The sequence below is a fragment of the Vicugna pacos genome, chromosome 12 (assembly GCF_048564905.1).
Source record: "Vicugna pacos chromosome 12, VicPac4, whole genome shotgun sequence".
NCBI lineage: Eukaryota > Metazoa > Chordata > Mammalia > Artiodactyla > Camelidae > Vicugna > Vicugna pacos.
The window spans coordinates 52,119,156-52,134,602 of record NC_132998.1 but is presented as its reverse complement, the minus strand read 5'-3'; the positions used below and the strand labels follow the sequence as shown (position 1 = coordinate 52,134,602).

General features: G+C 38.0%; 1 protein-coding gene across 1 annotated transcript; it reads left to right on the top strand.

Moving 5' to 3' along the window:
* The first annotated feature begins 3,501 nt into the window (after nt 1-3,501).
* On the top strand, nt 3,502-14,953 carry TMEM19 (transmembrane protein 19). The gene is made up of 6 exons (XM_015247822.3): nt 3,502-3,811; nt 5,586-5,699; nt 11,078-11,215; nt 11,601-11,855; nt 12,731-12,940; nt 14,612-14,953. Exons 1-6 carry the CDS (start codon nt 3,661-3,663, stop codon nt 14,773-14,775), a joined length of 1,032 nt encoding a protein of 343 aa, XP_015103308.1. The 5' UTR covers nt 3,502-3,660; the 3' UTR covers nt 14,776-14,953.
* The last annotated feature ends 494 nt before the right edge of the window (nt 14,954-15,447 follow it).

Sequence of the window (15,447 nt, the reverse complement as noted above, 5' to 3'; positions counted from 1 at the left end):
GATTTATTTGTAGATTTGCTTACCAAAGCATTATTTTAATAACAAGGAAATAAGATATTTTCTTTTATTGATTTTTTTCTGGTTATTAAAATATTATGTAGTGCTTTAATTCAAGAAATACTATTTTAACATTCACTAAGAGATGCTGAGTAAACTAGGATGAACCAGATAGACATAGTTCCTGTCCTTGAGTCTACAGGAAAAAATACTCATTTATCCTACCCCCACTGCTCCCCACCCTCTCTGTAATGTCCTTTTAGAATGAGTTGAATCTAATATGACATATCAGCCTTTAACTTCTAGGCTTTTAAAATTTGTGCTCCAAAAGGTAAGAAAAAAAAAATCTTTGGGTTCAATGTCAAGAAAGAAAATATGCCCACTTCTCAGATGAATTTTCAGTTTAATTATTTAGTATTTCAGATCTTGTTATCTCTAAATTCTCTATTCTCATGAACTTCTATTTTCGTTCTCTTAACGACCAATCCTTACATATTGCCCTTTCCTTAGCTTGGTCATTTAGCCAACTCCCTGTCATCTTTTTAAGTCCTAGATCTGATGCTCCCTCTCTCTGTGACACTTCCCCTTAAAATACCAAAGTGACATAAGTGCTTCTCTCCTTTAGTCCTGTTTTATACATAACTTGGATAAAGTCATCATCTTATTATAATGTTATTGTCTGCATATCTACCTTCATTTTCTGAGTTCTTTCAAGGCTGTGTGTGTGTGTGTGTGTGTGTGTGTGTTTTGATCTTTTTCTTTTTGGGCCTCAGGGGTGTGATATGAATATATTAGCCATTCAAATACTAGCACACTTTTCCTAGCAGATACCAGAAAATCTAAACCACTCCTTTGGCTTAGATTCAAAGGGATTGTAGATAGAATCCACTGATATTTTCCTAGTAATGGTAAGTGCTCTTTTACCATTGGGATGAATTTTACAATTGGTATTATGTACCACATGTCTATGCTAGAGAATGTCAATGTCAATGAACACTTAAATGTGTGTTTATATTGTGAGATTTAAAGATTACTAGTCCAACAATGAACTTTCAGTCTGTTGCTCTGATTACGGTAAAAATTCTTGAACTGTCATGTTTTCTGAAGGAAAGGAATCTATGGTAAAGCAATTAACTCTGTTGGAAAATTTTAAACAGAAGTCTTCAAGTTTAGTGCACCTTAAGTGCATTCTCACAGTCTTATAAAGAAACAAAATTTCTCAACCTTAATGATCTCTCAATGATCAGAGGTATTTTGGAGGTGGTGGCAGATGGTAACATACTAATATCTTGACAAATACATCTTAGGAAATGCTTAACCAGAAATTCTCTGCTGCTAGAAAATGGCTTTTAAAGTAAATAGAAAAAGACTTTGTTGAAATTTTTTCAGATTGTCAAAATCTCTAAAAATTATCAAATTATAAAATCATGTTTTTTTTTAAAGAACAGGTATATTTTAACTACACTAACTCCCCCAAATTGTTTCAGCCTTAAGGTAAAATAACTTACTTTATGAAGAACAACAGCAATAAGTGAATACTAGGAAAAAATGGAAGAGAAATACTCATTTGAAGAGTCAGTCACCAACACTGTTATCATTTAATATGCAGTTTTAGCTAGATATTCATGAGAGAGAAAAATCATCCCTGACATTCAGAAACTAGCTTGACACTGCTAGACATTTTTGGTGTTTTTCTATTGCACATAAAAATCTCATATTACATGAAAATGAGACAAGGTCACCCTGTGACTGTACTGACTCAATGAGGGGGAAAAAAATGCCAGTTCATAATTTTGTCTAAGCAGAGACAAAAGGAACGTCACTATGCAAACCACAAAGGTATTAGGTTTTATTATTAATAATAACTCTTACCCAGTTGTCTAGTATCACTGATATTGGCCAGCCAGCTTTCTGAGGCAATCTAATTACCTATGCTAAAGAGGCCAATACAAAATAAAGTGGGCACATAATTAATTTCTGCATAAAGACTATATATGCATGTTGTCTAGTAAAAGAAAGCCACTACTATTTAGTGCTATTTCACACTTTTGGCTCTCAGTCACTCAGATGTCTTACCAAAGTTAAGGGCTTTAAGTAGTCTTGGTGTATATTAATAGTGTGAGTTTGTTTTTTTTTTTTACATTTTTTATTGAGTAATGGTCATTTTACAATGTTCTGTCAAATTCTAGTGTAGAGCACAATTTTTCAGTTATACATGAACATATATACATTTATTGTCTCATTTTTTTTCGCTATGAGCTGCCACAAGATCTTGTATATATTTCCCTGTGCTATACAGTATAATCTTGTTTATCTAATAGTGTGAGTTTTTAAAAAGTAATTACATTTAGTGGGTTAAAACACATGCGGGACTATGTCTGAAACTGATTTGCCTCCTCTTACTAAACCTTTAACAGTTAACCGAAAAAGTTCAGGATATAATGTAATTATCAATTAGTTACTGTTAATCCAGGAAAACAAAAGTTAATTTCAAATAAAGCATTAAATCAGCCACAAGATTTTTCAGGTTTGTAATGGTAATAAGACATTCTGCTTTCTAAACGAATTGACTGAATGCCCAGACTTTAAATATGAGGGATGCGGGAAGAGGTTTCCATAATGTTCCACATAATAATTTGAGAGTTGAAAAGTAGGAACTATGTCTAGCTATCCTCACGTCTCTAGCTGCCAGCAGTGTCAGCACACTGTACGTACTAAACAGTGTTGTCGTTTTTAAATGATTTTCTTAGTCACAAAATTCCCTTTTTGCAGCCCAATATATCCCCCTCCCCCTAAAAAGTCCATAATATTATATGGCATGAACTGTTCATAGATGAAAAAACATTCGAATATTATGCTTGAAATGGATTTAGTGGGTCTTAATTCACGGGCATTCATTCCTCTATTCTATTACTACCATGGTGGTGGTTTAACATTTTAGCGTTTGGGTCTGTCCTCCAGGTATCTAGAGCCTAAGCAGCATCACACACCCACACATCCCCAACAACAGCCAACCTCCGAGGGTCCTCTGGGCCCGCCTGCCCTGGGAGCCGCCCTTTAAACGCTCACGTAAGCGAGGCGACGTCCACGGATGGCCGCGGCGCATGCGCGCAGGAAGCGAGCCACCGGAGGCGGACACGCGGCGAAGCGTGGACTGAGCTCCAGGGCCCTTCGGCCCTGGCCCTCGGGCCCGGGCCCCTGAGGCGGCGCGGGCAGCCGTAGGGACGTGACCGCCCTCTGTCGCGCCGGGCTCGCTGCCGGGACTCTGAGTTCGGGCTCCGCCACCCTGGCTCTGTGCGCCACCAACCCCAGGCGTCAGCGCGGGGATGGGGGCGAGGGGCGGAGCTCGCCATCCTGGGCCGCTGATTGGCTGCCTCAGCTGCCCTTTCACCTTCCCGGCGGCGGAGTTGACGTGTGAAGCGACCGCAGTCCGCCAGCCGGCGCTCTGAGGCACTGCGCTTGGCTTTTCCAGTGAGGCGTCAGCCTCGTCCAGGCTCCAGCAGCAGCGCTCCACCAACCCAGTTTCCGGAAGTAGTTTGGGTTTATAGTATTTCGTCGGCCAGTGGAAGATGTTGGAAATTATGTTCGCCTCTGCACGAATGTTTTGCTGGCAATTTAAATGACTTTATTTTTCTCAGAAACGCAGGCTATTTTCTCCCCTAGATGTTCTTATCTTTATTTTTCATGACAGATCTTGACGACAGTATATACAAAAAATATTTAAAGATGATAACTAACATAGTTATATTGAGCTTGATCATTTGCATTTCTTTAGCTTTCTGGATTCTGTCTATGACTGCAAGCACCTATTATGGTAAGTATGAATGTTCGATGTTGTCTTTCTATAATCTAACTAGTGGGATTTAAAATGTTCTGTTGTGAAGGCCAAAACTCATATCCCCTGAAGGGCTGTAAGCTGTTGTGTATACATAACTTCCACGACCTGAACTGCATTTACTAACGTGGAAATATACAGTGCCTTGAGGGTTTTAATGCCTTTAATAAATGCTTCTTGTCATAGCACCAGTTATGCGGGTTCCAAAATATGGTTTCAGTGTTTTATGTAATTATTGCATTTATCTCCATGAAAAATAAGTGAGGTGATACAAAATTTTATATAACAATTACAGTGCTGCTTTTAATAAGAATTTAGTAACATAGCTTATCCATTTCATGTGTCCCATAAAAAATAACACAAGCTGATATAATGTTTATATTTGGAGATTTAGAGGAGTTGTCTGCTGTTTGGTCACTTCAAAAGAACAGGCTTGTTTTAAAGCCTGAAGCCAATCTGTATAAATATGAGGTGTTCTGCACTCAAATATTTAAGGTTTTGAAGCTGCCTAAGAGCTTAAGTATGCCTTTGTACAAACTTCCTTGGCGCCCCCTTTATAAAAACAGAATACTATTCAGTTCAAAGGAAAAAGTGAGAAGTAGGGTGAGAAAATGAACTCTTATAAGTGGTTATTTCATAAGTGATTGTCATTGTAGACCTAAGTCCTTTTGCAAAGAGACGTGAATAATCGAATGGGTGTTTTCCAAGGTACAGAAGCTTTCAAGGCTGTTCATTCATGATGATTCTCAGCAGGGGATGAGGGCTTGCGGAGGAGAGGTATGGGAGAAGATTCTCCCTGATGCCAGTATTTACTGTGACTTGAACCAGGATGTGTAAATTTAAGTGACCCTCTGGGTCTAGGTACCTGATGAAGAAAAGCGAAGCTATCCAAGTATTTTCTTTTCATATTAAACATGTGAAAATAGTTTACACTTCCAGAAATAGGATTTTCCCAGATTTTTTTTTGAACGTTTGACCCTCTTTGTCTTGAATTTTCCAATTTTTGGTAGAAACATGAGCACAAACAATAGTTTGCATTTTTATTTACTATAGTCGCTCAGCCTTAGAGTTTAGGGTCTGTCAGAAATGGTGGGAACTTTAAATGGGAAAGCTATGACCTGTCCAAAGCAGGCAGCCTCTCTTCACCTGCAGTCAGTTCTGCCGCATGGTCATGAACTTACAGTTTCTAAAACAGAAAACAAAGAGTCTGGATTTTTATATGAAATTTCCTAATCTTTAAATATTGGCTCACATTGTCTGAAAAAAATTATGCTAGTCAAACAGAACATCTGTAAGCTGGATGCAACCTTTGGAAAAATCAGTTGCTAACCTTTGAATCCTAAAGTGTGTGTACCTGTGAGAATGTTACCTCTTTAAAAAAAAATCTCTGAAAAGCAGAGAGAGGAATAATTGAATCCTGTTAAGAAAGGAGATTTAATACATACCTCCTTTCCAGAAAAATAAGGAACCAGAGATTCATTGCAAATATTCAAATATGTATCAAATATGTATTACTATAAATAGTTATAAATGGTTCTCAAAACTTAGACAGGACTTCCTTAGTCGTTCCCCAGTAGGATTGTCTCTTTGAAAATTTACAAGTCTCAACATAAATATTTTACTTTGGTGGCTTCATCTCACTTTCTCTATTTAACACAGTATTTTATTCCAGAACACAGTTATAAGAGACTGTAGTCACGAATAACCTGTTCAGGCTTCACATGGTTTATGCTTTACCTTCATAATTTTTCAGGTAATTTGCAGCCTGTTTCTCCTTGGCGTTGGCTGTTTTCTGTTGTTGTTCCTGTCTTGATCGTCTCTAATGGCTTTAAAAAGAAAAGTCTAGATCACAGTGGGGCTTTAGGAGGTATGTTTTTCTTTTAAGTGTTTAACCATATAATAAGTGCTTGCTTATATAATTTAAACTTATATTTTCTAAATTCTGAACCTATGAGACTATAAATCATAATGTTATGTATTTTAGACAGTGATAAAATTATGCATCGGTCAGCATTCCTGTTCTGTCAAAATGTCATATACTTACGTACGCATTAGTGTGATGTACAAATTAAACTTTGTAATTGATGTGAAGTAGGTTAATAGGATAGACTTCTGAGGACCTTGATTTCTCTGCTCCTTAGCTGGATTAAATTTTTTGCTAGCAGAGACATTGGAGCCTTCCTTTTAGGTATAGAATAGTGAAGCCGTTGGGAAACTGCTATTAGTAGCCTCAAGCAGAGTAGTCCCAACTGAGTGTTCTGGATTTATTTTTCAGAATTGAGTTGGGTTCAGGCCATTTGTTCTTTTAGCAAATATTTTTTGAGCACTTACCATGTGCCACTCTTCTAGAAACTGAGGCTACAGCTGTGAGCAAGGACAAGGTTTCAGATTTTATGGACCTTTTATTCTTTAGTTCAGATAGATAATAAAATACATAAAACTTAAGTACAAAGTTTGAAGTACAGTGTTATAAATGTTAGTTATTACTGTTTTCCTTCCACAACTACTATTCACAGCCAAAGAAATTTTACTAAGATTTGCCATATCATGTCTTTAGTGTGCTTGAGATTGAGAAGTTTCAGAACTTCCTTAGGATCTGGGTATTTAGCGTCCTCCATGACACAGGAACACATACCTCGGTGTTGAAAGAAGAGGGAAGGGGATGAGGCAGTGTTTAGGGTGGATACTGAAGTGGAGGGCTCTGATCTCCTTGAAAGAAAGAATATTTCTACAGTAAGGAGAGAATCACAGGAAGGGTTATGTAAGAAGGTGCTTGAAAACTGCAAAGCACTGTGAAAGTGATTTGCTTGAAGGAAGGTGTTACCTAGTATAGTTATTCATTGTGTTCCTTTGAACATGTCTGTGTGGACAGTTTGCCTTCAGTCTCTTGACAAGTTTAAACTTAATTTCATTTGCCAAGACTCTTAGCCTTAGTGGTTTCCCTTTTTTTTTCATTCATTCAGTAAATATTAGGTGAGGGTTTTTTGTATGCCAGGCACTGTTCTGGGCATTCAGGATTTAGCAGTGAACAAAACAGATAACAATCCCACTGTCAGAGAGCTTACATTTCTAGTCAGGGGAGACAGATGATAAATAAGAAGGGTTTAAGGCATTTCATCCTCAGAAGGAGATGCTGTGAGTATAATGGAAGTGCACAGCCAATGGGGTGTTGTCAGAAAAGGCCAGTGGTTGTGCTTCTTGTGGTCTCACAAGGATGGCCTTACCTCTTTTGGGTCATCGTAATTCAGGTCTGGTGTTCATTATTTCTGAAATAGAAACCTCATTCTATCATATACCCAGAGTTAGTCAGAGGCAAGAAAACTGGTTTAGGTAGCCCTTTGTCCCAAGGAACTAATAAATGAGCCAGAATATAGAACTACGAGCCAATAAGAATGCAGACATCACTGTTCAGACTTGCTCTGTTCTTGCAATTGGGCCGCTTGAGGAGGCAGATTGTAATTAGAAGATTGTTTTGAGAAAGTCTGAGGAAGCAGTCAGTAATGCGGATCCACAAGTCAGAGAGTCCCACCCCTTGTGTAGTGTTCAAATCTGCCAACCTCTGGTTTCCTTGGCCTTCGTAGTCTATGTTTTGGGCTAACCAGCCTTCTTTTGATTCCCACAGTCTTACTTATGGTATAATTTATTAGATTTCAGTTTGTCAAATTATAAAATTCCAGTCCTACTTTTCCCTTTTTTGCCTCCCAGAGATTATTCCCAGGTCACTCTGGTTGGAATTTGGGGTATCTCTACTCCCACTATCAGAGACATTAGTACACAGCGTTGTTTTACTTCCCCAGGTGGCATCTACTGGTTATAGAATTTACCTGTTTTAAACTCAGAAGGCAGCCGTAATCCTGGAGTCTTCACATTTTGAGGGGAGCACCTTATTGTTATGCATGCTAACTCCTTATCCCTGACTATTGGAGATTCAGAAAGTGGGTGGAGGAGGTGGAATAGATACCAACTGGAGACAGCAATTACTAATCTGAAAGTTCAGACTTAACTAGGAGTTGCGAAAATTTCTAAGATACTTTTAGACCATGTGAAAGAAATCATTCCTTCAAAGCACATTGCTTTCAACTTATTTCCTCATTCTGAAACTGTCGTAAGCTTAACCATTGATCGCTTCTTGTAGTGTTTTGAGTTGGGTGAAGTAAAAAGGACGCAGATGCCTTTTTGTAGCATTTCATTGTAGGTTGTTTTAGGGACATCTTACTTTGGGTTTGTCTAAACACTAGAACAAATTGTTTACAGTGACTCATGGAGAAGGGATGGGAGTGGTGGTGGTGATGGGGAGAGACACTTTGACTTTGACTTCATATACTTCCATATGTTTTGGCTTTCCACTCCAATACTCTTCTACTGCTTTTGTAATATATTCAAAAAAATTGAAAAAACTTAAAAGATTGGAAAACAATAATTATTGTTATAATAATACATAATTGCAACAATAATGATGTTGTCATTGAGGTTTTACCGCTGCAACTGCTATTATTACCAATGATATTACTAAGGGCCTCCTACATGCTGGCTTATATAATAAGCATAAAAATGATCTCATTCAACTTTTCAAAGCAAGCCAGTGAGGTAGGAATTATTTTATTGTTAATGCAGCAATGAGAAATTGAGGCATAAGGTTAGGTAACATCTAGTCAGGCAGAAGTCAGTGCAGGAGTTGAGGTTTTAACTCCAGGCTGTTCAGCTCCAAAGCTGAAGCCCTTTATTAGTACTTCATACAGCATACCCTATTTCTTACATTTTCAATTAAAATGTACTAAACTTAAGCAAAATGCTAATAATTGAGTGTCCCTGGATGGATCTAACCAATAGGAAGAGTTAGTACATTAAATAAGAAACTGATTCCCTTTTCTATTATTTAGTAAAACATTATTTAATACTTATTTATTAAATAAGTATTAACTTATTTAATAATTATTTAGTATCCTGTTACTTAGTAGAATTTTACTTATTGTGTTATTTAGTAAAAATCTTCATATAGCAAAATTGAATATATTTATCTTAAGAGTTACAGAGAGCAGAACTTGTGAACCATAGAGTTAGGAATGGAAGAGGCTGTAGTTAGAAATATAAGCAGACAGCCCAGATGGAGCCACATGAGATAACAATGCCTTGGTATGGTTATCACATTCTGAGAAATTGGCCTCCAACCCTGCAGGGTCAGAAGTTGGATTTTTGTCATACCTCAAAACTGGAAGTGTAGACTGGAAGCAAGCAGCCAAACTCATGAGAGACCGCTTTACAAAGTGGAGTGTGTATTTCTTGGCTGCCACTGATCTGAGTCCTTGAAGGCAAATTAGCACATTCTCTTCCTAAAAGAAGGACTACTTTACCATTATCAAAAGTGTGCTTGAAAGTTCAAAATCACATATAGAGAATGTTCCTTCTGTGTAAGGAAAAATAAGAAAATATCCATGTATCTGCTTAGCTTTATAAAAGGAAACACACAGGAATGATAAACTGGAGAGGAGTGGTTACCTACAAAGAATGGAAGGAGAACAAAATATAGAAGAGGAGGCAGAAGGCACCTGGGAGGAACTGACACTTGTCTAAGTATACCCTTTTGTATAAGTATGACCTTTGAAAGCATGTTAGTGTTCTATATATTGAAGAAATCAGTAAAGATGAGATGGGGGGAGGGAATCTAAAACAATCTACATAAAATTTATTTTAATGGAGGTACCCAGGGCCTTGCGTATGCACTCTACCACTGAGCTATGCCCTCCCCACTATATCTCTTTGTTGATATTTCCATATTGTTCATACATTGTTTTCTTTACTTTCTCCACATCTTCCTTTTGTTCTTTGAGCATCTTTAAGATGGTTGTTTTTAAAGTCTTTTTTGAATAGACCCACCATCTGGCCATGACAGTCACTGTTGATTTTTTTTTCCCATTTGAATGGGCCATACTTTCCTGTTTCTTTGCGTGTTTTGTGATATTTTTGTTGAAAACTGGACATGTAAATCTACTATATAGTAACTCTGGTACTCAGAATCTCCTCTGTCCCCAGGGTTTGCTCTTTTTCTTTTGTTTCGGTTTTGATTGTTGCAAGGATTGTTGGTCCTCTGTGCCAGGGATCAGCCTTGAAATGTAAACTTAAATCTTCTCAGTCCTTGTTACTTCGACCACCAGGTTTTACTCAGAAGAACAATTTCAAATTTTGTAACAAAAGACCTTCAAGGGTAATCTGTGTGATTTAAAAAGCCAATTCCAACATAAGTTTGCACTTTCCTTATAGAATAACCTAGAGAGACGCTTTATAACTTGCTTGAACACCTCACAGCAAGTTCTATAAGTCTCAAGCATGTTTGACTTTTTAGCAGTTGCTTTCAGTGGCCTCTTACCATATTGCTGTGATATCAAGAATGCATCTTTCCTTCCTTTTTTTTCCTTCTCTTCTGTGTCATGAAGTATAAGCTTCTTTCTTATTTGTTTTCCTGATTGAACTGTACGTATTATAAGCCTTCCTTGAAATTGGTCACTCTTGGGAAAATGAAGGATGTCCCCTTTCCCCTTTGTTTGCCTAAACAAATGAAACAAAGAGAAAAGTCTAAAAGTCTAAAATCACATGTACAGAACATATTTCATGTTTGGATCCATGTAAGACCCAGGACTACGTTCCCAGATCTACACAGGAAAACTTAGCTAAGAAACACTGTCTGTATCTTCTCACATAGTTGGTGAGGCTCAACAAGCAAGCATATGAAAGTTCTTTAAAAAACAAAAAAAACTTGTCTATACTGAATTTTCTTTGTAAAGGAAAAAAAAAACACTCAGGCTGTGGGGGAAAAATGTAAAAACTAGAAAATTGAAAGACTCAATAATCTTACCTTCTGTGAAGGAACTGCTGTTAATTTGGAAAGTCTTCAGACTAGCTGTCTATTCAAATATTATGTATAATACATATAATATGTATTATTTAATAGTAAAATCACTACTAGTCTTTATGTTCTACAGTTCGATTATAAAAAGCATGTCTAAAGTAGTATCTTAAATTCATGTAGTGTAGTTTGAAAGGAGGTCAAAATGTGGTAAAAAACAATACATCTCATTTTAATCAAATGGATGTTCGGTTTACTGTTCAGTGACATCTTAGTTGGTAAAAATGTAAATGTATTAGAAATGAAGATTTCTAGTTATAATATGAAAATAAGTGAAAAATCTTCTCGTTTTTTCACAACATATGGACTAAGGATAATTTTGTGTATATATGTGCTTCTTTCAGGGCTTGTGGTTGGATTTATCCTGACCATTGCAAATTTCAGCTTTTTTACCTCTTTGCTGATGTTTTTTCTTTCTTCCTCGAAACTCACTAAATGGAAGGGAGAAACAAAGAAGCGTCTAGATTCAGAATACAAGGAAGGTAAAATGAATTCTGTTTAATGTTACTGTAAATAGTAACCTTTATTTCATCTTAACACATCATCATCTTTTAATTAGAATATGTTGAGACTGTTAAGACATAAATTTTATATGAGAATTGCCTTAAGTAGTAGCCTGATTTAGTTTATCATTATTTTACTGCAATAACAAGTAACAGCAGAATTTTAGAAGTACTAAAGTCTATCATTAATTATTCTTAAACAGTACAGAATGTGGACGAAGGAATCATCCCACTTTTAGTCATTCTTTAAAATTTAGTAATTTTTCTTTTCTTAAACTTTAAAATATAAGTTCCTATAACCACGTGCTTTTCCTCCTGAAGGGAAAACATTTCTTGTCCTTTTCTTTCTTTTGTTTGTGCCTAGGTGGGCAGAGGAATTGGATTCAGGTGTTCTGTAATGGAGCCGTGCCCACCGAGCTGGCCCTGCTCTACATGATCGAAAACGGCCCTGGAGAAATCCCGATCGACTTTTCCAAGCAGTACACTGCTTCCTGGATGTGTTTGTCTCTCTTGGCTGCGCTGGCCTGCTCTGCTGGAGACACGTGGGCTTCAGAAGTTGGCACTGTTCTGAGTAAAAGCCCGCCGAGGCTGATAACAACCTGGGAGAAAGTTCCAGTTGGTGAGTCTTCTAAGTTTTTTTTTAAAGCAAAATTGAAGAAAAAGCCTCTTGATTAACCGTGTTTCTTATTTAAGAGCCTTTTAAGAATTTCAAATAGTCTCCTTAATTGGAAAATTGCTACAGGCTATTAAATTGGTGATAATAAATAATGCTTGCAGGAAATGTTAGCAAGTCCTAGATAAAAACACAGAAGCAGAGACTGACCCATGGGGTTGTCAGTGGGAAAAGAAAAGGAAGAAAATAATAGCGTGTTTCTTGAGGGCCTCTTATGCGGCTAGTGCTTCAGCGTGTATCTCAGTTCCCCGTTACCATTACCCACTGCTGCTGCATTTTTATCATTGTCGCCTCCTTTCCCTTCCTCTGCCTGAACCTCGTCCCCCTCTTCCTCCTTCTCTTTTTCTTCCTTCTCCCTCCTCTCCTGTTCATCCTTTTTTCCTCTTCATCACCATCATCGTTGTAACAGCTAACATTTGAGTGCCTCCTGTGTGCAAAGCACTCTTCTCACTGCTCTGCCTGGGTTACTGTTTACCACTCTTAATAATCGTGTCAGATGGTTCTTTGACTGTTTACATCTTACAGGCAAGGACACTAAGACATAGAGAAGTTAGGTAACTTCATCACAGTCACGCAGCTTGGAAGTAGCAGAACTAAGATTGAAACCAGGCAGTCTGGCCGTACTGAACTATTTCACTTCACTGCTTAGGATGTCAGGCGTTACTAAGGAAAAAAAGACTTTTCTAAGTAGGATGGTGTTTGGATTGCAGCAAAGAGAGCCCTTTCTTTAGTCTTGGATAGATAGGTACCAAGATTTTTGCTCTTTTTGACTGTCTGTGTTTGCTGATTATTAACCAGATGATTTTATCCATGTTCTTTAGGGACCAACGGAGGGGTTACGATGGTGGGCCTTGCCTCCAGTCTCCTTGGTGGGACCTGTGTGGGTATCGCGTACTTCCTCACACAGCTGGTTTTTGTTAACGACTTGGACATTTCTGCTCCCCAGTGGCCAATTATAGCATTTGGGGGTCTGGCTGGATTACTAGGATCAATTGTGGATTCCTATTTAGGAGCTACCATGCAGTTTACTGGTGAGGATATTACCTTATTATTGCAGCTTTTTGGTGTATTAAAGAAATGGGAACTCGGCCACACACAGTGGTGGCAGGGCCCAGCTTCTACAAAGATGACATGTTTTAGACAATACTCATGTATCGGCAAAAAAAAACTCGAGGACTGCATTTTTGAGTAATTGTATAACAGGTTATTTTAGTTTCCTTTCTGTGAAAAGTGTAAAGCATTCCAACAAAGGTTTTCAATGTAGGTGTTTTTTTTTTTAACCCATGCCGTTGATCACTAAACATAGTAGTCTGATCATGACATTGAATAAATGTCTTTTTAAAAACAAGAAAGAAATAGGTAAGAAATATGGAAAAGAAAAAAAAAAGATGTGGTAATAAAAACAATCCCAAAGACACAGGTTGCTGAGAGACCAAGAATGAGAGGGCAGTCTTTTCTAAAATTTTGAATTTCTTACTCTTTTGTGTTAAATGAATTGAAAGAGACTTAGTTCTGCAGAGCAGTGAGTATAAGCTACGGAGGAAGGACATGATCGTGCAGGAGACAGGTGCTCTTCCTTATGGGACTTTCCCTAGTCCCAGAAAAGCAGAGCATTTGGAACCAGATCGTCGTAATGCCCCTTCTTCCATTTGTTTTCCAAGTCCTTTCGAGAAATAATTATTCTACTAATATGACTATACACATATGATGCATTTTTGTACTGTGACATTGTATTTACTGTCCTCCCCACTGAGTTTTTAGTCCTACTCAAGATATATGGGAGGGTCAGTTTTCTCCAGAATTTTCTATGCTTTGCATCTGAGGCTCTCCTGTCATGTCAGTATACTGACATATTCTTGTCAGGTGTGTATTTGCTCCACCCTCTAACAAACTTTCTTTTCTCCTTCGATTCGTACAGTGAAGAGGCTAGAAGTCTGGAGAAAGGTCCCCTGAATACAGTCCTCCCAGTTCTCTTCATGCCCCAAGATAATCCACTCATCCTTCCGTTCCCCTTCCCGCTGTCAGAACGTTTGTTCTCTCAGCTTCATTAGTCTCTTCCAGATGCTGAAGAGGAAGCAATGTGATTTTAATTTGTACTAAAGGGTCAGTAACCCTACACACACACACGCACGCACGCACGCACAGCCGCTACATGTTTTTTTAAAGAGCCTATGTTTTATTCTAAACTGTGTTCTGACTGGGGAAGTTTCTGATCATATTGAGTGGGTTGGAAAAAAATGTGGGCTGGGGTGAGAGAGCAGATTAATCTTTGTGTGCCTCCTTTTGTGAACACCTCGCTGGGTCCCCGGGATACATTGCAGAAGCTACAGACATGATCCTCTCTGGGGCCTCACTGGGTGGTCTCAGAGGGGAGCCACTGGGAGGGCAAGCCTGGTCTGCCAGTTTCATGCCATCTCTGCCTTTCACATTCTCCCTTCTCCTTCTGAGAGAAGTCCAGCATTACTGAGAGAACAATATTGAGACGTACTAAAACTCACTCATTCAAAGAGGCCTTTTGTAATCAAGGGTTCCATGTCGCTCACTGTGTGGGCTATCTGCTTAAGTCATTTTATGAGTGGCTGAGAATCTTTGAAAGATTATCTCCTCTGGAGGAGAGTGCTACTTTGTTGGTTTTGGTTTTGGTTTTGGTTTTTAATCAAGTCATTGGATTTTCCACCTCACTTGTTTCTCTTTCCTTGCAGGTTTGGATGAAAGCACTGGCATGGTGGTCAGCAGCCCAGCAAATGAGGTGAAGTGCATAGCAGGGAAACCCATTCTTGATAACAATGCAGTGAATCTGTTTTCTTCTGTCCTTATTGCTCTCTTGCTCCCAACAGCTGCTTGGGGTTTTTGGCCCAGGCAGTGAACTTTATTTCATTTTACAAAGGCTGCAAATGTGGTCAGTTCAGCAAAATTTGCAATTCCAGGTTTCATCCCAAGAACAATAATGTAATGACAAAGCAGAAGTGCCAGCTCCTTCCCTATTCCATTAGGATGGAATTCCACATTTTTTCTCTCATTAACTTCCTTGTAACAGCTGACATCTTTCTGCTGAAAAACAAGAGTCATAGAATTTATCCGTATTTTTCTTCTGCTGAGTGGACCTTCTTGTGCAGTGAAGCTATAATGTCCCTATATACTGAACTTAAAGTTCCTACATAGTAGATATAAATCTTGTTTTATTTGTTTAAATGAGTATGGGGACTAAAAGTAATAACGTTTTTAAATGGTTCTTGATTGTGGTGGAGAAATGCCACTGTGCCATTGATCCAAATGTTGTATCTGTTTTAAGTATTTTACAAAGATGTGTGTGGAAGCCTGAATAAGAGTACTGTCATAGAATTCTCCCATTATTTTCCGTTTATTTCTGTGGAAAGTGTGGAGTTTGATTTCTGCTAAGCTGTGAGATTTACTCCACATTTGTTCTTCCTTCCTCAGAGTTAATAATAGGGAAAAAAAAAAGTAAGTGTCTTTCATGTGAACAGTAGAATGCATGAAAAAAATTATTTTTAAGTAAAAGCAAAGGGCATATATCTTC

What these genes read in the sequence shown, in the direction of transcription:
- TMEM19 (XM_015247822.3), top strand. Translation starts at nt 3,661, where the DNA reads ATGTTCTTATCTTTATTTTTCATGACAGATCTTGACGACAGTATATAC. An exon ending in GACTGCAAGCACCTATTATG is followed by an intron (nt 3,812 to 5,585) that starts GTAAGTATGAAT and finishes ATAATTTTTCAG; the next exon opens with GTAATTTGCAGCCTGTTTCT. An exon ending in AGCTACCATGCAGTTTACTG is followed by an intron (nt 12,941 to 14,611) that starts GTGAGGATATTA and finishes CTTTCCTTGCAG; the next exon opens with GTTTGGATGAAAGCACTGGC.